Source organism: Bubalus bubalis, chromosome 4, assembly GCF_019923935.1.
Source record: "Bubalus bubalis isolate 160015118507 breed Murrah chromosome 4, NDDB_SH_1, whole genome shotgun sequence".
Taxonomy (NCBI): Eukaryota; Metazoa; Chordata; class Mammalia; order Artiodactyla; family Bovidae; genus Bubalus; species Bubalus bubalis.
The window spans coordinates 138557413-138584245 of NC_059160.1; the positions used below are offsets into that span (position 1 = coordinate 138557413).

The following is a 26833-nucleotide window of genomic DNA, read 5'->3' on the forward strand; positions in this document are numbered from 1 at the left end:
CAGATGCTGATTCTACCAAGCCATTATTACACCCGCAATCAGTCCACAGTTATGGCTATGACCCTGTATTTTTTATAGTCTTGGCACACTGTATATCCTACAATCTCACAGTTCTCATTTTACTGACATTATGGCAACAATGTTAGGCACCTCTAAATTTCAACCAAATGATAATATGAAGACAAAGTGAAATGGAAAAGGGAAATGCATACACAAACTTATGGCCTAATGGAGAATATGCTCATCTCTCTGTCAAAATATAATTCAGAAACTGATACAGAAAAATAAAGAATAGAAAGCGCTCACAATAAGTGCAACTAATCCAAACAGTCCTGTTATTCCAATTTTGTATAATTTTGATTTGCATCTGGTATTGCCTGGTTTACTAGTTTTCTCTCTTTTGAGATAAACCTAGATTTAGGTTGAATGCTTCTTATCCCTGAGACTAAAATCCATTAGCCAGAGATTAGTTTGATTAGGTCAACGTTGGTCACAAATGTTTGTTCACAGTCAAGCAAAGAAAAAGAACTCTTTAACTTTCTGAATATCACTTCATATTTTTTGAAATTAAAAGTATCTATCAGCAGCAAGTAGAGCTTATGACCTTCCCTAGGGAAAAAATATAAGGATGTGTTTGTTGTGGAGAGTAATACCACAATTTCTGCATCTTTTCTAATATCATTTTCTTAGAATAGGAGTTTAATAGGAATTCCCCAGTAAAATTCACTGGGGAATCTTACCTAAATGCACTTTTAAAATAGAGAGAGGGAAAAAGAAACACTACTACAAAGACATGTTCTGTTATGCGGTGACCACGGCTTGTACCAACACCAAAAGAGTTTATCTAACACCAGCTGCAGAAAGAATGGTTGAGAGTTCCAGAGAAGACAAAGAAAACAGACTGTTACAAGAAAGAGGTGCAGATGGTGGCAGAGAAATGTCCAATGGTTGCATATGGTAAGAAGAGAAAGGAGTTTCAAATATCTACCACAAAGGTTTAAGACACCATCTACAGAAAGGGAAATTTAGGGCATATCTAAATAGCAGCAACCTTCTATTGAGTGGTTTCTATATAGTAATAAGCTCTTAACTGTGTCATTCATTTAATCTGAGGTAGACAGTATATTACAGATGAGGAAACCAAGTATATAGCATGCTTTAGGCTTTTCCAATGTCACATGCTAGCAAATGGCAAAGCCAGGATTTGACACAATATCTGTATGAATTGACTTCAAAATTCATAGCTAGGCTGATTCTCTAAAACAAAAGATCCAATCAATTAGCTCCTTCTGATATAGTACAATAACCAGATGTCGTTGTTAATACTTAATTTGACAAAATATAACATTTGGCTGTAGAAGATTTTGGTTTTGTTCTTCTCTTGCTTCAAAGCTTCCAATGATTCATAGGGCCTACAAGATAAAAGTCACTTAGGAACTGTACTTAGCAATCCTTTTCCTCTTTTATCTGACCCCACAATACTTATTTCTCTGGTATGATGTCTACATTTAAAACCAAACTCTCTTCTTTAGCTAGACTGATATTCTGCTGCTGCTAAGTTGCTTCAGTCGTGTCTGACTCTGTGCGACCCCATAGACGGCAGCCCAACAGGCTCCCCCATCCCTGGGATTTTCCAGGCAAGAACACTGGAGTGGGTTGCCATTTCCTTCTCCAATGCATGAAAGTGAAAAGTGAAAGTAAAGTCGCTCAGTCGTGTCCGACCCTCAGCGACCCCATGACTGCAGTCTTCCAGGCTCCTCTGTCCATGGGATTTGCCAAGAGTACTGGAGTGGGGTGCCACTGCCTTCTTCGACTGATATTCTACTGACCCCTAAACCTAACTCATCATTGATCAGGCAATCCTTTCCACCAAATGTCTGCCTCACTCTTCTGAGTTTTCACTTCCCTCTCCATTCAAATGAATCCTCAAGTTTCACCCTCTTCACGAGATTTCTTTGTACCATTTCAGTTTCCGCTGACTTCTCCTTTCTTTTGTATTCCTGAAGTCTTCACTATGTATTTTTTTGGCTCCTTTGATTTGAATAAATCAAATCTATTTCAAGGAAATTTTTAAAAAATCTAAGTTCTCATCATGACTTATAAAGGTCTTAATAAGGACTATAACACTTACATCAACCTTTTTTTTTTGGCTACACTGTGTGGCATGCGGCATCTTAGTTCCCTAATCAGGGACTGAACCTGTGCCTCCTGCAGTGGAAGTAATAAAAGCTTTAATCACTGGATTGCCAAAGAAGTCCCTTCAGCAACTTCTAAAAACCATCAAGCACCAAAGCAGGATGCTGTAAATAGGGAAACCACATAATTTAAATAACTACTGAATGAATGAAGTCAGTTGGGATATTTCTAAAGCTAGACATTAAAATTTTTTAAGGGTAAGTCAAAGGGAAATAGAGTCTGAGCATAAAACTGCCATTTAAAGACTCCTTTCTCGGAAAAACAACACAAAAAAACATCAAGTGAGCTAACAGTAAGTAGGACACAAAGAACTCCAGGCCCTCTCTCTGCTGCTCTGGGCCTGTTTCTGCCCATCTCAACTCAAGGGCAGTGGCTCATTCTTGAAGGCAGGGATGTGAGTGCACGCCACTCCCTTATCCTAATCGCTGTTTCTTACGAATATCTATTTCTCAATAAAAAGTTCAGTTATCATTATAAAAACAATAACAAAACTCCCACTATTTTCTATCATAAAAATAAAACAATAGTTTGCTAGGCAGTTTCTGAAAGTCTGTTGTTGTTTTTTTTTCCTTTTAGTAAAATTATGAGGGAGCAGTAATTTGACACCAGAAAGAACAAATCTGAGAGGAATTCTGGGACTAGGAATAAATCGTGTACTAGGTCAAATTCTCATTTCCTCTACAGGAATGTTAGTTTAAAAATGCTCTGAAGTAATATATTTATACAACAAATTGAAATGAGAGTAAAGAAAAGTGTGAAAAGTTAAGTCTCTTCTCCACCCACCAAAGCAGTATTAACAATCAAGTTCTGTTTACTTCCTTCTCTAAACTATTAGCAATATCATCACAGTACCCTGGGGAATAAATCTGCATATAAGTCAAATTAGCACCACCAAGATTTTCAAACTTGTCAGTGGCTCACTTATGTCAAATACTTAACAAAATATAACATTTGGTTGGTGACAACCAAAGAACTAGTTTATTGTTCACCTAGGCTGTCTGGAGGCTAAATTTCACCTCCCTCAAATTCATCTCAATTCCAAATAACAAAAATATTAAGAAGGAAAAATACATGTGTCTGGTACACTCCATTCTTTAAACTACTGGTAACTTATCCTGGGCAATCATTCAAGCTATTTTTAGTAAACCAGATGTGTTGAGCAACAACTAACTTAGGGACATTCTGAAACTGTGGACAATGAATTTATATATCAATAACGGAAAAATTGTGGTTCAAATCAGACTGTGACAAAAAACAACTTTCTCACTGATGAACTACAGTAATGATAAACAGAGCTGACACAGTTCAGACACTTTCATTAACAGAATATTTTAAAACTTTGCTCAAGTCTTTAATCAATCTTTAGTCTAAAAACAAAGAAAATACTTAGGTTTGCTCCACGCATTCCCTTCAACCAGCAATTCACAGCCCAATAGTACCATATCAAATACTTAATAAAGTGTTCAATGCCTGTGTTTTGTGATAATAGAAAATAAAGTATTAGTAGTCTTATCTCTGAACTTTTAGCAGATTAGAATGACCAAGTACTTCAAATAGGATTATTCCTTCAGGTCTAGGATGATTCTACTTTATTCTAGGGAAAATACCTCATTACTACAATGAATTTTAATATATAAAGATAGAAGTAGGTAGTAATTAAAAGCAAGCACATTCTGCTTCAAATCTTGAATGGTTTTCACTAGTGCCCTTTGTATTATTATTCCTTTATTGCAGGTGTGTGCATGGCCAGAAGCCAAAATCCAGGACAGGATGATTTCAAAATCATGCTAAAAGTTCAATGTTCATATTTCATTATGAAACTATTTTTTACATTTGTTTGATCAAAACTTCAAATTTTAGTGGAAACTTTTAAAAACTTCTCTACTCATCCTCCAAAGGCAATCATACATAGAAATCATAGTAATTAAAAAAAAAAACAAAAACCCAAAACTATAAAAAGTATCTTTAAAAACAAATAATTTTTCCCTCCTCCTTCCCAGCCAGCTGAAAGACATAGTAGAATCTCAAGAGTTTCCTCCTACTTCCTCTCTTTTTCCCTTCCCCCTTTACTTCAAAGAAAGTTAACTGCAGCAAGCCTGATCAGGAAGTCTGAAAGGAGGAAGCAGAAACTCATTTCTATGCAAAAGGAAGGAAAAAACAGAATTAACAATACCATGGTACACTGCTTCAACGATGTATTAACATGCCTTCATTATACTGTATGTAAGACGTTGATTTCTCTCCTCATTCAGTATTCTTTCCAAAATATTGAAAACTATGATCAATGATGGTTGCACCCTGATTAACCAACCACAAGTCACTTTAAAAAATGACCCAATCAAATAATACATGTCATCTGATACTCAATACACTGAAATAATTCAGAGAGATAAATGTAGGATTCAAACCAATAACCTAAAAGTGAGTCATCTGAAAAAAATCTGTATTAATTTTGAGTCATCAGTTTTCTAATCATTATCTTACAATATATATTATTGTGATATACTAAATAGGGCTGTACAACTAAAAGTTAACTTACGGGAACATTCTACTACAGAATAAAATGCTGAGATGAGAAGTCAAGGAAAAAGATGGTGAATAGAAATTCCCACTATAAAACTATTTAAATAGATTCACAGTGAAGCATCATTTGGAATTTTTCAAACAAAACTTAAGCATACTCATCACCTAATACAGAAAAGCCATTTCCAAAGACTTTTTAACCTGCTCTACTTAAGAACTCTACAATGGATAATTAATGCCCGGATTCAGAAGAAACTGACTCTTGAAATTTAAATAAGTGAGAAAAAACAGGGAGACCATTTTAAAAACTTAATTTCCCCCTAACTCCCTTTGACTTACATAAGGTTACTCTAAGGTTAAGATATGTCAAGGCACTATTTACAAAATCTATGCCAGGAACAGCTGCCATGTTTAACATGCCAAGGAATTTAATGTACTGTTTGGACAACTGGTTAGAGAAAAGCATTCTGGGATAAAGCCACTCTAATTACATGAACTCTAAAAGTTCTTCCTTATGTGGACTATATCTATATTTTATAAATTCATTTAAATAAATAACTTTGAAAACCTAGACTGAGCCTTCTTCAGTCTCTGGAGTAAATTTTCATTCAAAATATTACAGTAGGTGACTATAATTTACATACTGGAGTATGTATTTTTAATTTTAAACCTGTTTTAAAAACATGAAATACAGAAATTAAAATGCTACAATAAGCCTTACTGTATATCATTTATTCCTTCAAAATCACTTAAGAAACACTAAAATTAAGGTATGCTGGATCCTAAATCAAGTGCTCTTAGTGTAATTTCTTAAAACTAAAATTCACATTATTTATGAAACACAAACGGTTAAAATGTCAAGTGAATAACAGCACCTTTGTAAGATATTATATCCTTCTAGGCCAGAGAGCAACTTACCTATACTAGCAAGGGGAATATATACAGCTAACAAAGATAATCATACAAATCACCAAATCAAGTAAGACTTTGCTCTTATGCTTTTATTTCTAATAAAAATAATAAAATTGTCAGAATCTAAAACAGTTTTAAATGTGTACGAAAACCCCTGTGTAACATGTTAGTACATTCTTTTAATCATTACAATTTTAATAAACATGTTGTAGAGTTTTAGGCCACCTGGCAAGAGTTTATTTTTAAAAGTAATTTCTACATAATGATTTCAGTTCTCTAAATCAAACCCAAGCTGTAACTTCTATAGTGCTAATCAGAAACCACAGAATTAAAATGCTAAGTTGGAAGGTTCCTTTGATTTCACCTAGTGTAATTCCCACTAAAAGACTGTTAGAAATGAGACAAATTACAGTAAGGCTATAAGCAAGCAAAATGGCAATCACAACTAAAACCAAAACAAAATAAAACCCGAGGGAAAAGCTCTAACACCTCCAATATTAAACTATAACTTGTTATAAATTTTTAGCTGAAAATACCATAATCAAATAACAGTACAAAAATGAGGCCATTTAATGAACTATGAAAAATAATGTGTAAAGACAAAAGCACATCCATGCAGACTTCAAAGAAAAAAATAACATTTAACTAAGGGAATTATCATCTACTTTTGGTAGATCTAATAAAAGAAGAACCTAACTACTAATTCCCTAAGTATTATAACCTCACATACAACAAACCACTGCTCATTAACTCAAGCTCTTGTTCTTTCCATGGAAACAATGCCTCTATACTTTACTTTTGAAATCAGTAACTATTCTGAAATGAAACAGGAATATGGACTTTCAGCTTCATTTTAAAAAACAAGTCAAACTAGTCCAGTTATACTTTCTTTCAATGTACGTACTGTGTTATCTTAAACATTTAAGGAAAAGAAACCTATAAAATACTGATATAATTCAATCTAAAATTCAAATATACAAAAACAAACTGCTGTGCATTTTAACCTTTACCTTTAAAAAATTAACTGATAAAACATAACTAGAGATTTTAAAAACATTTAGCTTACTACTTCTGATGAGTTTCTTTACATGATTTAAATCTAAAAACCAGCTAGAAAATGTTTTTTCCAATTAAGTTTTGTATTTAAATTGCAACAACTGGGAATTAAAATCTAGAAACTGAACAATTCAACTTATGACAATCTAAAAGGAAAATTACCACTTAAAAAGAAAATGAACTACTATTATTCTAAACTGATATGCCTGTATATAGTAAATACTAATCTCATTTAATTACATGAATTGACCCAAATCTTAACCTTTAGAGCTGGAGACAAAGATAATTTATACTAATATCTAACCAGTTATTATCTAACAATGAGCATCATTTGAATGGCAGGGACTTTTATTTTGCTCACTTGTGCAAGCACAGCCACAAGATGCTGCCTGGCTCACAGTAAGTTCTCTGTGTATACTGATTGGATAAATCAATCATTTACCCTATAATCAAACTTTATCAAATGCATTAAGTTTCTTATATACCTTGATGTTAGCTAGAAAGCTAGACTTAAATATTCAAAAGGATATCTGAATATCAACGAAGCTTAATGAACAGGTAATTTTTTAAAGCGACTTGAAATTTCTTACCTGGTAGGGCTGAAAGGCACTATCTTCAGTTAAAAAATCCAGTTGTTTATCTACAAGGAATTCTACTGCAGTGATTGAACTGGGTACACTTTTTTCAACCAGGGGTTTGAAAGTCTGGTAATAGAAAAAAAAAAATTCTAATGGTTATTTTCTGGGTTTTATCCTCAAAATGTGAAAGGGTATATATAAACGCAATGTATTAAAGTCATTATTATAATGATTTTAGGCTACCAATTAATATCAGTTTTCATAATCTAAAGTGATGCTTTTATCTGGAGTATTTTCTATTATTAAAAAGAAATTAAGTAGATTTTAAGAAATAATTCGAAAAAAATCCCAGTCTATTAATAAATCCCAGTTGTTTAAAAGGATATAATCAAATATACATATGTATAAAAATTCCTATCATAAAGAAAGAGAAATTGTTTCCAAAAAAAGCAAACTGGGTAGGAGAGGTTACTATCCCAACTCTTTTAAAATATTCTTAAGTATTATTCTTTATAAAACAGAGTAGTTATGATTTACATGTGTAGTTTATTTCCTAGCTCATTCACATCAAAGATTTTAAATGATCAGGATGCATCTGGTCTTTTAACTCCACCCCATGTACTACTTACCCCCGCCCCTGCCTCAAGCACAAATAAAAATCCAGCTGCTTCAGTAACAGCAGCACTGGGGGAAGGGCGCAGGAAAAGAAGAGGGAGGTAAAAAGTATTACACAAAACTCACAATCACCTTCCAGTAAACTCTCTCCATATTTCCACTATTATAAAACTAAACAAAACAAGGGGGCACGTGGTGGTGGTAGTGGAGGGGTGAACTGAGCAAATCCATAGTCATTTGAAGACAACTTTTACATAAATGAATTTACTCGTATTTTGGGTAGGAGGTGGGAGTGAGGGAGGCAAGAGAGGAAGAGGAAGGAAGGAAATAAAGGTATAGGTATGCACTTTTTATGACTATCCTAATTATTTTCAAAGTAGAAGCAATGTGAATAAAAGCCAAGGATATTATATTCATGATAGTGTTTTAAAACTTACAAATGAAAACAATATTCTACTGTTTTAAAAACATAGTGACTTTACTATTAAAGAATCTATGTTTGGAAAATGAAATAAAAAAGCAACTCAGTTTTCTAAAGTTCTTGTATCACCAAGGGAAATCTTTCTTGCTACAAGCAACTTGTGGGACCATTTGGATGTAAACCAAAGATTTCTGCAGACAGTAGAAATCTCCAGGAGATACGAAGCCGTTTTAATTCCCTCTTCTCTTACTTATATCTTCAAAAAATTTAACATCTTGCTAATCACAACTAAACACTGCTGAAAAACCTTTCAAGATTTTAAATTCAGAATGGCTCTTAAACAGTTAACTTCTCTATTTAAGATATTATCTTTAAAGCTTTCATCAGGAGCCTATGTTTTGAAAAAGCTGAAAACACAAGAGAATAAATAAGCATTTAAAAAATGCCTTATTCCTATACTATTCACTTCATGAACTAATAAATATTTGTTCATAAATGAACATAAAAAATTATCTTACATTTCCAATTTATTTTCAGTATTTATGACTAGAGAACCTAATCACAGTAATATCCTCCTTCCCATGTTCTAGGGCTAACCTTTTATGTATCAAAAGTATTTATTTTGTGTGAGAAGTTACATTTTCAAAACAGGTATTTCCCTATTATTTAGCTATCTCCTGCTTCTGTGGCCATCTGACACTTTCCATTTACCATAACTAAATTCTTTACGTGAAATATGTAACATTCTCAAATCAAATGTGTTTAATTTTTAGCAAAAAAATTAGAAAACACTGGCAGCTTCTCAAGAGAACTTTAAATCCCTGAACTTTATCAAAGCTCTTATTTCTTTCTAAACAGTACCAAATCAGGTCAACTTGGGAAGGTTAAAAAAAGGCCCACAAAAGGTACTACCTAAATGCCTAAAGATATTGTACCGATTCAATTAAGGAGGACTGGAAAAAAAAGTAAACTTCTCCACTCCGAATGCCTCTTTCTTACGCAAATAATACAGGTGGTTTGCATTTCCTATGAGACCTAGTCATTTTATAATATGAAAAACATTCCTGTGAAGAGAACCTTTCAGAACTCTGCTTTTTAAGGTAAGTCAGAGACCTAAGGGTAAATTTCAATAGGCCAATTTATCATAATTTAAATTACTGAGAAAAAAATTTAGTTTCCAGGCTAAAATAAAAAAATTTCTCATTTTAGGGTATCTAACCGAAAGCCACTGGTAGAATCTAGCTATCAGAAATGTTAAAAGACTGGTTTATAATGGTCTGTTTCTGATGCATGAGTATTTATAATAACCATGTACAAATGGAAGTCAAAAGTACACCATGCTTCTTAAATAGCAAACAGGACAAAGACTTGCAAATTTTAAAACGTGCAATTAATCTTAAACTACAAATATGTTCCCAAGTGTCGATAAATACTTTTATAGTACTTGTTAGAGAAATGTTTCAATATGTATTAAACAAGCAACCCTAAAAATGTGCGACTGTTCCTACTTTACTGAAAAATTAAAGACAAACAACATATAAAATAAGAGTTAAAATACATCCTAATTCCCTAAAGTGGCAAATCAACGATGTAACCATTAATAATTTTTGTATGCAAGTCAAAAACATCCACTTTAAAGACATTAGCTTAAAAATAAAAACAAATATTTAAATAAAAGTGAGTGAATCCTACAGATTTTGGACGAATCTGTAGTGAGTATTTCATGGGTCTAGGTGCACTGGAATGCAAAGAAACTAGAACTCATGCATAGCTAAGTAATTCAAGACTCTAAAGATACACCATTCTATGAGGAACTTCCACAGCCTAAGGGGAAGCTACAAGCTACCATCAGATGAAAGTCACAGTAGAATGTGACCCTAATCACAAAATGACTTCATTCTAACGCTGAAAAAAGTCTTTGAAAATCCAAATTAAAATTGCCAACTAAACAAAACACTTTTTCAATTTCATTAATGGACTGAGAGTTCGTATAAGGTCTTTCCTCTTTGTTAACTGCACTTTAAAATAGTATAAAGTCAAATAAATACTTAATAGAGAGCCTGCATTTCTACTAGGGCCTACCACGCTATAGGAAGAATGCTTAGAACAACTGTATCCTGTTTGGGGCTCCATGCTGCACCACATTCCATTCACATGAGGAAGAGGCGAACAGATGAGCCCTCCTCGAAAAACATTTTTAAAATAAATCAGCTACAGTTCTCAAACATAACTCAGCTGCTCAAACAAACCATGTTAAAGCTCACCATTTAACATTTGACTGGAAATTCACAAGGTTTATGTCTACAGTCCAAGTTTCTAACAATCCCCAGTTAACATTTAACAATTTCTTTTCCAAGTGAAAAAAATTAGGCTCATAAACTACAAAAATCTGATATAAAGCTTGAAATACTAAAGCAGAAAACAATCTAAGATACATTTTAGAAGTCAAGGTTTAGTCTTAAAAAAAAAAAAAAAGATCGGAGTGACTCGAAAGAACAAAGTCCAAATTCCCACCCAAGCAGGTCTATTGAAAAACACGATACTGTTAGAAAACAAGTTGGGGGTGGGGACAAGCATACACCAGACAGAAAAAACCCTCACAAAACAAACACTCCTACTTCCCTTAAGACATTATATTCTAAACCCTAATCCAAAACATTTCTGCTATAATACTTTAAGCAACTAAGCTTGTTTTTTTTTTATCGTACCGTGTTATGAAATTACTACCGACACAATAAATCTCTCTCTAAACAAATGAAATCATTAAAAATTCTAAAAAACTAAGACCACGAAAGCTGGATCTGAAAAAGACAGTGACCTTAATTCCTAAAATCGAGAAGCAAAACCAAATGTAAATTAAGACAAAAGAAAAAGGAAGCAGAAAAATACAAACCGTACTTTGTTCTTGAGAATTTTAAAGTATCTTTAAATCTCCGATATCCACGACAAGGCTTTAAAGGTCAAGAAGTATAGCTGACATTTCCATTTTGTTCTTGAGCAGTATTTTTTTTTAAATCTAGCCTCAATAATTCTTAAGTCTTCAAAAATCACAGGCAAATGGCTCTCAAACCAAGCATTTCTGAGCTCACTTGCAGCGTCGTCATTGTATAGTAAGAAAAGCCAAGACCACAGAACGAAGCAGAGGCTGTAACCTAACAAGTCTCCGACGAGCAAATGACGATTTTCTGTCTGCTCTGGCTCAGTCCTGGCAGTGATGAGGATTACAACTCGCTCTTTGTCATCAGCACTGTGGTGTTAACGACCAAGAAATCCTGCAGCTGAAGCACTACTGCATCCTCCGATCTGGGTCAGGATAATTTCTCCCGAGGTCGCTTACATAACCAGTAAGATACTCCAAATAGAGAGAACAGCCATCCATCAGCTAGAGAAAGCCTTTTCCCACTGTACTCTGTCTGTGTGGAAACACACTGCAGTAGCTTCCAACAGCGCAGACACCCAAATGAGAACGACTACTTGGCTTAGGGCACACTGAGAGAAGGGAAGAGGCGGTGCTCTGTAAACTGTAACTAATCCTCCGTCACAGGTGCTGATGGAGTCACTTCCAGCACGAGTCACATTACTGGTGATTACTCATTTGGCTGCGCCATAGAGACTGGCTCATAATTTTAACAACAGACAAAGACAGACTAGTGGCGAGACTGAGAGCTCAAGTTTACTGTCTCCTTCACAAGGCAAATGCAAATACAAAGTTTTTGCCTTACAGATTTACCAAGGTGAGAAAGTGCAAAAAACAAGTAGTATGTAAATATCTCTCAACTGGGCAAAAATAAAATGTAACTTTAAACCTATTAAGAATACTTTCTAGTGTGTTTTCAAATAAAGAATTTACTTTTACTCATTTTTCATTGGAAATAACACTGATATTTATAAAAACACGGGGGGGGAACAGTTTAAAACATTTCTGGGGTAATAATCTAAGTGAAATCAAATGACATAACCAACAACCACACCAACACTTTACTCAAAAGAAAAACTAACTGGTAATATTTATTTTGGCAGATTAAAAAATATTCCTGAAATATTTTTATTATTTTTAAGAACAATTTAAATAGTTCATAGTTATAAAAACCTTTAATAGCTACAGATGGCTATTCAGCACCTGACATGTGATTAGTCTGAACTGAGATCTGTGCTGTATGTATAATAAACACACTGAATATGAAGAAAGAATGTCAGATATCTCCAAGTACAAGAAAACATTCACCTATTTTTAATGATGTGTGTGAATGGCCTTTTATTTTAAATTTGCCCCAATGTTAGGTATTGCAATTTCAATAAATCTAAAAATTTACACTGATTTTAATACCACACAACCAATTTATCAAATCGTGTTAAGAGAAAAACTTCCAATTTCCAGCCAATGCCCTGTCCCTTTAAATCTATTCCAGATGTATCAGCTTCATTTCATTAAAAAACATTGTTAACTACTAGAAAAAAAGATATTTTAAATTTAGTCTATTATGCATTGTACTAATGAAAATCTCAATCCTTTTTTGTTTTAAAGATGAAAGAGAGCAATAGAGATTATTCTAAAAATATTAGTAAAATTCAGTTTTAGAACAGTGATAGAAATGAAATGTAACTTTAGAACAAAGTACTTTTTTAATAATGAGTCAAGTGAATCACATATAGAATACCAGTATTTCATTTCATAATTACTTAAGATGTGATCATAAAACATGTATGGAATTAAAAGAATTCAGTGTAATATAAGTTACCAAAAAAAACAACTGGAGTAATATGGCAGGCTTATTCTGAGCCCAAAACAAAGAGCAACTATTTGATTCAGGTTATTACATTATATTATAAACTATCAAATTTTAAAACATGTCATACTACTTTTCTACAGTTTACTGTATTAGAGAATGAGTTAAATATTTCACAAGATGCATTTTACAATCTCATATAAATTCAGATTCGACTATGTTGTTATTAACTTAAAAACATGTTTGTTCCTCAAGTACTATGTCCCCTACAAAATCAAGTAGCCTTAAGAACTATACTTAACAACTGCCACAGTTATTTATATATTGCTACTGATACACAATTTAATAATTTTATAAAATTAAAATAATTAATGTCAGTACTGAAAAACCACTCGTTTTTATTTCACACTGCATCACGGTACATTAGATACTTTTCCATTACCAGAAATACGACATTTTTGTTGTTTAGTTGCTAAGACCTGTCTGACTCTCTGCGACATAGTTGACTCTTAATGGAAATAAATAAAGGTTGTAACCCTTAAGTATCTTCTTTAAATTGGGCTTGATAAATATTTTTATAGGGCTTCGTTGGTGGCTCAGACGGTAAAGAATCCGCCTGCAATGCAAGAGACCAGAGTTCAATCCCTGGGTCAGGAAGATCCCCTGGAGAAGGGAACTGCAACCAACTATAGTATTCCTGCTTCGGAAATCTCATTGGCAGAGGAGTCTAGTAGGCTACAGTCCATAGGGTCGAAAAGAGTTGGACACGGTTGAGCAACTAACCCAAATATTTTTATAAATATATAAATGTATGTTTGGTCTGGTACACTGACAAATTTCTAACAAAAATATTGAAGTAACAATACTGAGAAAGCATTTGTAGCAAGCGTAAGTTGCTTAGCTTTTACAACATGTCTCCTTCTCTCTTGTTCTTACAACTTGTAAGGGATGGTATTAAATATCACCTTTCAGATGGCAAAAAGCACAAATTTGAGAAGAGCAGCATTTTAATTCTTTAAACTGGTTCTTCTTATGACTTATACCTTCCTTAAGGCATTAAGGAAGGAAGTTGAAGAGTTAAATTTTTTTTTTTTTCTTTTTTTTTTTTTCGGTTGGGTAAAAGGTCTTTTCTGGCAGCTAAACCAGGCTAGAGGAAGAGGAAACTACTCCAGTTACTGCCCAGAAATACACATCTCTGACTTCCTTCCTTTTTAGCTGGTTTCTAGGTTACAAGCTGAATAAATCAACAGAGGTGAGAAAGTAAACAGAGGCTAAAAGGCAGGCAATACTGTATGGCTATCTGAAGAAAATCTGTTCCTTCCAATAATTGTAGAACCTTTATACATATAATTAAGAGTTAAACTAGCATTTTGGTCCCGTTTATTTTGAACCATGAAAGAAATCCCTCATCTTTACAGATACGGAAATCTAAACAAACAAGTGGATTTCTCCAAGTATACAGACTGTACAAAACACCAAAAACCTCTAAGTTTCAGTGCTTTAGCATTTTAAGTACTTTTTCAGACACAAGAATAGGAAAATAAGAGAAACAATAGTAATTTAAAAATGATTTGAACTTGATATGGCCTTATCTGAAGCTGATTAGATTGAGGAAAATACTTTTCAATATGTCCTATTGTCCTATTATCTATAAAATATATAGTCAAATGTGTAACTCTTGCATCATGGTTATTACCCTAATGATATATCTATGTAGATATTCCAGGCACTGCAAAGACGGTGTAGCATGGTACACTTCAACAGACCATGAAGTTCCAGGATTTCCAGATGATACAGACTTAACACTGATTTTTAAACTCTCTTTTCTCCCCGAAGCAAGCAGGACATTCAATCAACCAATATGTGTGGGATGTCTTGAATTAGTGCACCTTTCCCTCCTTTCTTCACTATATCCTGGGTAAACGGCCCCAGTCATAAGAGGAAGTTATGCAACAACAGAATGTGTTCATTTAAATCTGTAAATATTTATCATAATTTTTATGATATATAGTTGACTAAGAAAAATCACTGCTGAGAACACTAAAGCACTATGCAAACAGTCTCTGTGTTTCAATAAGCATCATGGCTGAACTCAGTGTCCTTTTCTTTTTCTTCCAGTCCTTCTGAGCACTAATACAGCATACTCTAACTGGAGAAGTGGTTTTATCAGTTTGTCGTATCTATGGCTTCTCTTTAAGAATCTCCCTGATCAATCTTTTTTCTTCCCAATATCATGAGGTTTCACTTACAGTCATTCCTCTGTAATGGCAAGGAATTGGCTTCAGGGTCTAGGAGGATATCAGAATCTTTCAAGGCTCAAGTTCCTTACATGAAATAGAATAGTATTTGCATATAACCCTCCCATATACTTTAAGTCATCTCTAGATTCCTTATAATACCTAATAAAACATAAATACTATGTAAATAGTTGACAATTTTAGTGGCCCAGTCATGTTCAACTCTTTGTGACCAAATAGACTGTAAGCCTGCCAGTCTCCTCTGTCCAAGTAATTCTCCAGGCAAGAATACTGGAGTGGGCTGCCATTCCTTTCTCCAGGGGATCTTCCCAATCCAGGGATCGAACCTGGGGTCTCCTATATTGCAGGCAGATTCTTTACTGTCTGAGCCACCAGGAAAGTCCCCAAAATTGTTGATAGGCACAAGGAAAATTCAAGTTTTGCTTCTGAGAGTCTTTTGGTATTTTTTCTTCTGAAATTTTTCATTTATGGTTGATTGACTCCTCATATGCAGAACACACAAGTAGGGAGGTCTGACTGTCCTTTTCCTCCTCTACAACTTCATGGGTGTATGCCACTAAGATAACTAATTTTTCTTTCCATTAATAAATAATTCTAGGACTTCCCTGAGGGTCAAATGGTCAAGAATCCACTTGTCAAATGCAGGTGACATGGACTCAATCCCTGGTCTGGGAGGATTCCATGTGCCATGGGACAACTAAGCCCATGGACCACAACTACCGAGCACTGCAACCACTGAAACCCAAGCACCCTAGGCCAAGAGAAGCCACCCGAATGAGAAGCACGTGGCGCATCACCATTAGAGCAGCTGCCACTTGGCACAACTAAAGCAAGCCTGTGTGAAGCAATGAAGATCCAGTGCAGCCAGAAATAAATTTAAAAATTATAGTAATAGATTTTTAGACCTAAATTTTCATCTTACTCTAACCTGTATTTTATAGCTTTACTACTGGAAGACACAGATATACCCTGTAACCACATAAAACCAAAAATAACTAGAATTAAATGCTAAGTTTTCACGCTGCTTTCAAAACCACTAGAAATATTCTCACTACAATTTTAGAAATAGTTACCTCAAAATTCATTAATACAGTGGTGTTTGATGTTTACTTTGGTTCCCTTGCTCATAATATTATATTCTGAATACCTGATATTTTTCCTTTAAACCTGTCAATAATCAAAAAAAAAAAAAAAAAAAAACTATTCCATAATTTTAATATGACTAATAAAAATATCAAGAACATTTTGGAAGCAAACACGTCAAATTTACGGAAAATATAATCAGACAAGTTCCAGAAAGAGAGAAAAAAATAAATACAAATCAATGATATGGAACTAGCCATAAAAGATACAACATATTTTTAATGCTTTAATTAATACAACAAGGTGAAACTGGAACACAACACACATAAATAATAAGCAATGGATTGTTTAAAAAGTCCCAAAATAGTTTGAAGTAAGTATGGGGATTTAGGGTAAAATAAAGGTAGATTTTCAAATCAGAGGGAGTAAAATGAAAATCAGGAAATTAAATACAAGAAAAACAGCTGTTAAAACAGAAATGGAACTTTAGTGACTAAGGTTCTCATTTTTACAGATGAAGAAATGGACATTCAGGGAGATTAAGTGATTTCTGTCAAAATACTTGTAGAAACCCTGCGACTAGAGACAAGATTTCTTAATTCATATCTGAATGAATGACTTTTACTATGTAATATGGTGTGAAAGAACCATGTTTTCTTCATGCTTGTTGACATGAGGTAGCAGAGAGCAAAGTGTCTTGCTATCTGCTGAATAAAGCTTTAAACTTTGAACGTAAAATGGAGGAAACCAAAGATACTTATTTCAATTATCAAAAAGAACAAGCATCTATCAAAAAGAACTAGGTAAACAATTCAACATAAAGGAGCTTTTAAAGATAACTTCTGAAAAACAGGTGGCTCAGATGTAAAGCGTCTGTCTACAATGCGGGAGACCCGGGTTCAATCCCTGGGTCGGGAAGATCCCCTGGAGAAGGAAATGGCAATCCACTCCAGTACTACTGCCTGGAAAATCCCATGGACAGAGGAGCCTGGTAGGCTACAAGGGGTCGCAAAGAGTCAGATACGAATGAGCGACTTCACTTTCACCTGCTTTCTGAAAAACAGCATTTCAGACAATGAGAAAACACTGATATTAATAGTTTTTCAGTTTAATTCTTATTTTGTCACTAGTATTTCTGTCAAGAAAAAAATATTTAAATGTAGAAAGTGTAAACTAGGGATTAAAAATAAACTAAACCATACAAAACACATATTGGATCCTGTTTCTAGAAAAAATTAGTTTTCCTTATAAATAACGTTAATTATTTTCAGTTCAGATCAGTTGCTCAGTTGTGTCCGACTCTTTGTGACCCCATGGACTGTAGCGCACCAGTCCTCCCTCTCCATCAGCAACTCCCAGAGCTTGCTAAAACTCATGTCCATCGAGTCAGTGATGCCATCCAACTATCTCGTCCTCTGTCGTCACCTTCTCCTTCTGGCTTCAGTCTTTCCCAGCATCAGGGTCTTTTCCAATGAGTCAGTTCTCTGCATCAGGTGGCCAAAGTATTGAAGCTTCAGCTTCAGCAACAGTCCTTCCAATGAATATGCAGGGTTGATTTCCTCTAGGATTCACTGGTTTGATCTCCTTGTAGTCCAAGGGACTCTCAAGAGTCTTCTCTAACAACACAGTTCAAAAGCATCAATTCTTTGGCGCTCAGCTTTCTTTATAGTCCAACTCTCATATCCACACATGACTACTGAAAAAAATCAGCTTAGACTAGATCGAACTTTGTCGGCAAAGTAATGTCTCGGCTTTTTAATATGCTGTTTAGACTGGTCATAGCTTTTCACGTTCATGCATTGGAGAAGGAAATGGCAACCCACTCCAGTGTTCTTGCCTGGAGAATCCCAGGGATGGGGGAGTCTGGTGGGCTGCCATCTATGGGGTCACACAGAGTCGGACACGACTGAAGGGACTTAGCAGCAGCAGCAGCAGCAGCAGCTTTTCTTCCAAGGAGCAAGCATCTTTTAATTTCATGGCTGCAGTAACTATCTGCAGTGATTTTGGAGCCCAAGAAAATAAAGTCTGTCACTGTTTCCATTGTTTCCCCATCTATTTACCATGAAGTGATGGGACCGGATGCCATGATCTTAGTTTTCTGAATGTTGAGTTTTAAGCCAGCTTTTTCAATGTCCTCTTTCACTTCCTCTTTCACTTTCATCAAGAGGTTCTTTAGTTCCTCCTCACTTTCTGCCCTAAAGGTGATGTCATCTGCACATCTGAGGTTATTGATATTTTCCCCGGCAATCTTGATTTCAGCTTGTACTTCATCCAGCCTGGCATTTGGCATGAGGTACTCTGCATATAAGTTAAATAAGCAGGGTGACAACATACAGCCTTGACGTACTCCTTTCCAGATTTGGAACCAGTCTGTTGTTCCATGTCCAGTTCTATTGTTGCTTCTTGACCTGCACAGTTTTCTCAGGAGGCAGGTCAGATGATCTGGCATTCCCATCTCTTTCAGAATTTTCCCCAGTTTGTTGAGATTAGAGAATAATTTGGAAAACAAATGCATTGAGTGTAGAAAAGGATCTCATAGTTCTAAGCATGAACTCAGTTAAGCATGTGCCCTTTTGGCCTTTTTTTCACAAGTATGTGTATGTGTTACCAAGTTTTAAGGAACATATGCTTTATAAGTTGCTCATTTCTCTTAGTACTCTTTTTCTCTTTCTTTTTTGGTTGCAACACAGCTTTTGGGATGACAGTTCCCCAACCAGGGACTGAACCCAGGCCCCTGCAGTGAAAGCACAGGGAGTCCTAACCACTAGATTGCCAGGCAATTTTCCACTTAGCACTCTTTTCATGCTATTACATTGTCATCATTTAAAATATCTAACTAATAAATGCTTAAGCAAATGAACATTAAGTTTTCATTACATCTTTTCTCAGTGTTGGAGATTTAGGCCTTCTTCACTTTTCCACAATTACAAAAATCAGAGGAAAATCATCCTTTTGTTAAACAACCAAAATTCCAAGTTTATATGGGTTCAAATAAATTACATGTTAGAATATTAAATTGACAGATACTAATGCAGAGCCATTACTGGCAATCTTTGGAGAAAAAAATAACATCAAGATACTAGAGGTAAGTTATCTATTTATATTATTAATATCTGTAAATAAAGGAGCTATTCAGAAAAAAAAAATACATGCTAGCGAATGAACTTCAGCAAAACTCCAAGATGGACAATTAGAACCATGGAAGAGAAAAAAAAAACACCAAACCCACACAGTGATTACTAAGAGCCAAATAGATTCACTGAGAGTAATTTGTCTTTTAGTAAAAACAAAGGTTACTTTTATGAAGAAACTCTACCATAGGTAAATCAATGAAATACGGGCTACATGACGGTTCTTGGTACATTTACATCTAGTTAAACAGTACTGAATAACAGTATTACTTTTAACATATAACATACAATCCCTTCATCTTTCCTCTTACACACTATCACTTGAAGGCTACCTTTATTTACAAATTAATATATGACAGAATTATTCCAAAATAAATCTTACAAAAAATGCAATTAAGACCTAGATTTTAAAATCATCAAGAAAAGTGGAATAAGGTTACTCTCAAATTTAATAGTCAAAAATTTAGCTTCTATTTTTAAGTTCAAAAAAAAAAAAAAAATCAACTACACAGGTAGAATGTAAGAGAGATCCAGATTCCTAGAAATTCATGTGAAAAGAATCCTGGAGGATTTCAAGACATTAAGCCAATAGAAGTTATATACTTGTAAAAAAGAAAGGACAGAGTTGGGGGTAAATCAAATTTTGACACAAAGTACCTACACCAAGGGAGGTACTACTAGTCCCTTTAGGCTTTACATTGGTCATACTATGTTGGAATATCTTGTTCAATTTGGGACATAAAGAGGAACAATTACAAACTAAGATGTTTGACACTTTAAAATCTTGGATTATTAGAATCATTTGAAAGAATGAACAAACAATATTTAATTATATACAATTATTTAAAGGGTTGGGTAATTTGAAAAGAAAGAAGCTTATAAGCAAAATTTCCAGGAAGCCAATTCTAGCTCAACACAAAGAATGTACAATTTTTAATAATTAAACACTACCAAACCAACATAGACTTAATTACGAAGTAGTGAACTTCCAATAACTAGAAACAATCAAGAATCTGGATGAAAACTAACTTGACAAGCTTGTCACTGATGGATTCCATTTCTGGCTTTGGCAAAGGGTTGTTCATGAAATATCAAAGACATTTTCAAATTCTAAGATTCTAATACTGTATTCTTTAAGCAGCTTAATGTTTAAGAGCAATTTGAAGATAAACAAAACTAAACCAAACTTTTCATAAACACTGCTACTGCTACTTTTGCATATAAAAAAGCATAAAAAGAGTACTGCTGAATGTTCTTGTTCACCTTATTGACCTAAGGTGGCAGAATGAAGAGTAAAAAGTAAGATCTCCCATTTCAGACTAAATTAACCAAGACTTGCTCTGCTTGGTAGAAATAAAACTATGTGGGAGACTTTCATGATACAGAAATTTCTGTACTCCACAGATCCTTTTATCTCTTATGATGAAAAAGTAAATGTAATTTTGTGAGAATAAAAAATATTACAAAATTAAGTCAACTCAACCATAAATGCAAAACATGTGTTAAAATGTTAATAACCAGAAAATCAAAGAAGAAATTCAACGTTAAGCTAAAGAAAACATTTAAAAATATTTTTTCTGATTTTTCTTAATCATTTCACTGCTTGTACTCTTGGAAACTTTAATATGATATCTACTTGGTTTTGATAACTTCTGTATGGCAAACATCTGTTACTTGTGCAGCCCAAGTCCTCAATTATTTCTCCATTATATTCTTGTTTGTTAAAAACCTTGATGATGTTAGCAACAATCTGGAAGCTGAATTTTTCAACTAACAAAGGGAATTCACAATCTCCATTAAGTATAATACGTTAACTATTTTGGTTATTTTAAAAATTAATACATTCTAGGTGATAATTATCACATATGCTAAACAGTATTTAGATTCAAAATATGGTAATATCAAAGTTATCAAAATTTCAAGCATATTTCATTTAGTATTGATAACTTATGCTAACATTTTGACAGCCCTGAAATAACAAAATACTAACTACAATGCCAAGTAAAAAGACTACAACAGAACAGAGAACTTAAAGACTTTGGCATTTAAGTATTTTCTTTGAATTACTATCAAATTATGAGTCATTCAAAATGAACTTCCCTTCCCTTCTAATATATTACAGGACAACTGAAAGTTATATTGCAAAAAACCCCACAAAAACAAAACAAAAACCCCCCAGAGAAAAGGAATACCCATTATCTAATTTCAGATTAATATATAATTTTGCTATACCTCCTTTAAACAAACTCCTTCCCCTCTAAAGCTCTGTTTTCTTAATTTAGGTCAGTTCCTATTCCATTGAGAACATCTCCCTCTAAGAGGCAACCAAAGTCCCAAGGCTAAGTGGGAAGGGAAAAAGCTAAGACCCATTAGTGATGCACAGAAGCTTTTTGCTTAAGTTTATCTCTATACAGAGAGGAAATTATCACAATTAGACTCTTCATAGATAATGAAGATTCCTTACAGAATCTTAGTTTCCTTCACAGTTTCAGCAGCCTGTAAGCAGTCTGGGCAAATAAACTTCTTTGGGACTCCCATGGATTTAGTGGTGTTTTACCACTTTCAAAACTCCCTGAGAAGTTGCTTTCTCCTCAGGGATAGCTTCTCTGTATTGACTACTTACCACTTGCTTTTAGGAGTTTTTTAAAGTGGAACAAGTTTTCCTAATTTCAGGAATCCTTAGGATCATCGTTCCTATTTCCCAGCACATTTACATCAAACTATATTTTATATTTTAACTTTGAGTGTATTCTACCTTGGCCTTGGATAACATGAGCACACTTATAAAATCATATTATTTAGTTAAAAAAAAGTTAAACCATTTAAATGGTCATGGAACTATGAATTTTTCTACTCTAATGGGAAGAAACACTACATAAGGAAGCAAGTGCTAAAATAACAACAAACTAGTGATTATAATGGAGAAGGAAATGGCAAGCCACTCCAGTAGTCTTGCCTGGAGAAGCCCATGGACAGAGGAGCCTGGCAGGCTGCAGTCCATGGGGTGGCACAGGGTCAGACACAACTGAAGCGACTTAGCACAGTGACTAGGAAAAAAAAAAAAAAAGCAGACCCACATATAAAGAGAAAAAGCTAATGGTTACTGGTTGGGAAATGAAAGGGGGGAGGGGATTAAGTGGCTTATTTTATACTATAATATATAAAGCAATATCTATGTCAATCCTAAAGAAAATCAGTCCTGAATATTCACTGGAAGGACTATGCTGAAGCTGAAACTCCCAATACTTTGGCCATCTGATTCAAAGAACTGACTCATTGGAAAAGTGCCTGATGCTGGGAAAAACTGAAGGCAGGCGGAGAAGGGGATGACAGAGGATGAGATGGTTGGATGGCATCACTGACCCGGTAGATGTGAGTTTGAGTAAGCTCTGGGAGTTGTTGATGGACAAGGGAAGCCTGGCATGCCTCAGTCCATGAGGTCACAAAGACCACTGAGCAACTGAACTGAACTGACTGATATAAAGCAAATCTCTTAGAAGAGATGGGAATACCAGACCATCCTTATCTGTCTCCTAAGAAACCTGTATGGGGGTCAAGAAGCAACAGTTAAAACCCTGTATGGAAGAACTGATTGGTTCAAGATAGAGAAAGGAGTATGACAGGGCTATCTGCTGTCACCCTGTTTGTTTAACCTACATGCTGAGCACATCATGAGAAACGCCAGGGCTGGATGAGTTACAAGCCAGAATCAACATAGGGGGGAGAAACAACAACCACCTCAGATATGCATATGATACCACTCTAATGACAGAAAGCGAAGAAGAACTCAAGAGTTTCTTGATGAGGATGAAGGAGGAGAGTGGAAGAGCTGGCTTAAAGACTAAATATTAAGGCTCCAAAATCACTGCAGATGGTGACTGCAGCCATGAAATCAGAAGACGATTGCTTCTCGGCAGGAAAGCAATGACAAACCTAGACAGCTGCTGAAAAGCAGAGACATTACTCTGCAGACAAAGGTCCCTGTAGTAAAGGCTATGGTCTTCCAAGTGGTCACATACGGTTCTAGGAGCTGGACCATAAAGAAGGCAGAAGGTCAAAGAACTAATTCCTTCGAACTGTGGTGCTGGAGAAGACTCCTGAAAGTCCCTTGGAAAGCAACGATATCAAACCAGTCAATCTTAAGGGAGATCAACTCTGAGTATTCACTGGAAGGACTGATGCTGAAGCTGAAGCTCCAAAAGGTCATCTGATGCAAGCAGACAACTCATTGGAAAACTCGGATGCTGGGAAAGATCGAGGGCAGAAGGAGAAGAGGGCATCAGAGATTGAGATGGCTGGACGGCACCACCTATGCAATGAAGATGAACTTGGGCAAACTCCGGGAGATGGGAAGGGACAGGGCGGTCTAGTGTGCTGCAGTCTATGGGGTCACAAAGAGTCGGACACGACTGGGTGACTGAAGAACAACTAAAAACACATACATACTTTCCACTGCCACTTGCTTTGTCAGAAAGGAGGGAGTTTTCTTTATCATTCTGTCATGCTCTCTAGTGAGCTAGACTGAGCTTCAGTATGCTTCATTAAGCTTATTACTATATTAACTGGTGAAGAATCCTAAACAATATACTTTACTTCCAGAGCTAAATGCTGAAGGCACAGAGTGGTGTTAGCCAAGTCCTGAAACAGTGGTTCTCAAAGGACCACCCTCCACCATCTAGCTACATGGACAGTACCAAGCATCTAGTTTAAAATGAGGATTCTCAGGCTCCACCACTACCAGGATCAGAATTCCTGGCTGGAGAGCCTAGCAACCTGTTTTTAACAAGTGCTTGGGTAACTCTGCTGCTGCTGCTGCTGCTAAGTCGCTTCAGTCGTGTCCGACTCTGTGCGACCCCATAGACGGCAGCCCACCAGGCTCCCCCGTCCCTGGGATTCTCCAGGCAAGAACACTGGAGTGGGTTGCCATTTCGTTCTCCAATGCAGGAAAGTGAAAAGTGAAAGTGAAGTCGCTCAGTCGTGTCTGACTCTAGCAACCCCATGGACTGCAGCCTACCAGGCTCCTCCGTCCATGGGATTTTCCAGGCAAAAGTACTGGAGTGGGGTGCCATTGCCTTCTGGAGCACCTTAAAGTCTGAGGACCACTGGATCAAGGAAGAGCTCTTAATGTAACCTCTTTGGGGTCAGTGTACTCTCTGAGTCTGATGAAAGCTATAGGTCCAAAGAAACATGACAACATAGAATTTTGCATCATAATTTCAGGGATTTCCAAGATCATCTGAGACTCTTCTAAGAAAATACATTTGTAAGCTTTAACCCTAATCATATACTCAATTAAAAACTCTGAGGATGTGGCACTTTATTGTAAATATTTTTAAAACTTCATTTTTAAAACCTTTCCCCCACTGCCTCAACATATCCACAAACAGGCTGTAAGCACCCTGCCCAGGTGAGCAGGTATACCTGGATGATAAGGCTGGCTTCTCCCACAATTTCCCTTTCCTGTCTTCCTCTGACCATGACCTAGTAACATTGAAAGGCACCAAGGAAATCTTCTTGGCTCTTCTACTTGGGTAATCCACCTGACCTCCCCCCACACCCCCAGGAAGGACACCAGCCTACAGGCCCTTGTGCTCTCTTTGGCGCCCCATCTGCTGCTTGAGCTTTCTCCCTTGTGGCACAGTGACTTTCTCTCTCCAGGACCTCTGAGTAAAACAAACTTTGTTTTCATGTGTCTCCTCTTGTGGCTATACCTCAAAGAAAAGAACACAGAGCAGGCCTAGGAATCCTCAGTTTTAAAATGCTATTTGAGTTAAATCTGAGGTTCAGTCAGCTTTGAGAACCACTGCTTCATGGATCCATGAATGTTGGTTGAGAACACCTAGCCTAGAGTGATCATATCTCAGGATAAAGTGCCCCAGTTCAGGGCTTAAGAGAGTCTCTTGACAGACCAGTCTCATTATCACTTCAATAACTCAACCTTCTCTCTCAGAAAGCACAGGGTCTTTAAATAGCTTTTCAATAGCTTTACATTGGAAAGCTGTTCATTATCAGTTTGGTGATATGAGAATCATGTAGAGATCAATTTCACACACCAGGTTCTCAAATTCAAATCAACTAGAAGGAAATGGCAGTCCACTCCAGTATTCTTGCCTGGAGAATCTCATGCACAGAGGAGCCTGGCAGGCTACAGTCCTTGGGGTCCCAAGAGTCAAACACAACTTAGCAACTGAAGAGAGAGAGAGAGGGCTAGTGGGGGATAAGCTCTTTTGTATTATGCAGAGAAACCTGTTTAAAGATGCCTTGGATTCCTAAAGACAGCACAGCAGTCAAAGAAGCAGGCTCAGAAAGTGGCAATGCTACATCCCTAGATTAAAGGAAAAGAAAGAAGGGAGCCCAAAGAGTAAACAGTGTAACCACAATAGTGGCTTTTTCTTGATGCTTAAAAAATACAAGTAATCCAATCATTGCTCTTCCTTACTTTCTACTCAATAGCAGAAACAGAGGAAGTTCAAGGGCAGATACAAAGAGCCAAAAGTACAGTTAATCATTCAACAAAAAAGATTTCCAAGCTGATTAAAACTGCCTGTGAAAGAGCAAAATAATTTCCCAGGTAACATGAACTATGAACCAGGAATTAGTTGGCTTAAGATTGTGACCCAAGGAGGTGTGAAATGAAATGTATTTTTTTCAGTCCACAGAGGTGACGCCCCCAAATTACCTCACAATCTTCTATCATGTTTGATCAATTATACCGATTTGGGGGATGGGGAGAGATGGGGCACATTAAGGTTAAGTGTTTTATCCTGACATCTAGAAAATAAACATGAAGTTAAATTTTAAGGTACTCATCTTTAGAATGATAACAGTTATATGTGGAACCTAAATATGACACAAATGAACCTATCTACAAAACAGATTCACAGACACAGAGAAAGACCTGTGGCGTAAACAAAATGAATGTACAACAAGGTTCTACTGCATAGCACGTAACTATATTCAGTGTCCTGTGATGAACCATAATGGAGAAGAATACAGAACAGAATGCATATATATGGCTAAATCTCTTTGCTGTGCAACAGAAATTAACACAACATTGTGAATCAATTATACTTCAATTAGAAAAAACAAAGCATTTACAAATAGTGAATCAAGCTCTCAAATTACATGCTTTAGTTATTATTAAATGCATGACCATTAATTATTCATCAAACATGTGTGTACAGCCCCTGTAACGTGCTACACACCTACTACGCACATTATATACCGAAAGTAAGAATTTGTTTGTTTTCCTTGACCTCTAATCTAGATAATAAAGGAACTAACTCCTCTTGTACAACGAAATTTAACAAGAGTAAACGTTAAATCCACAGTT

At 35.6% G+C, this 26833-nt stretch overlaps 1 protein-coding gene across 9 annotated transcripts in view; it reads right to left on the minus strand.

Moving 5' to 3' along the window:
• JMJD1C (jumonji domain containing 1C) overlaps positions 1 to 26833 on the minus strand; it is a 317595-nt gene that overhangs the window by 77085 nt on the left and 213677 nt on the right. For 5 of the 9 annotated variants that reach the window (XM_025285105.3, XM_006054761.4, XM_006054759.4 and 2 more), the window contains exon 3: positions 7278 to 7391. Coding sequence is in view for 4 of the 9 variants with exons in the window: in XM_006054761.4 (XP_006054823.4) it covers positions 7278 to 7391 (114 nt within the window). In the remaining 5 variants the exon portion in view is untranslated. Of the gene's footprint in view, positions 1 to 7277; positions 7392 to 11194; positions 11808 to 26833 lie in introns of those variants that run through there. The other 4 variants (XM_025285106.3, XM_044942165.2, XM_025285107.3 and 1 more) reach the window with 2 other exon arrangements.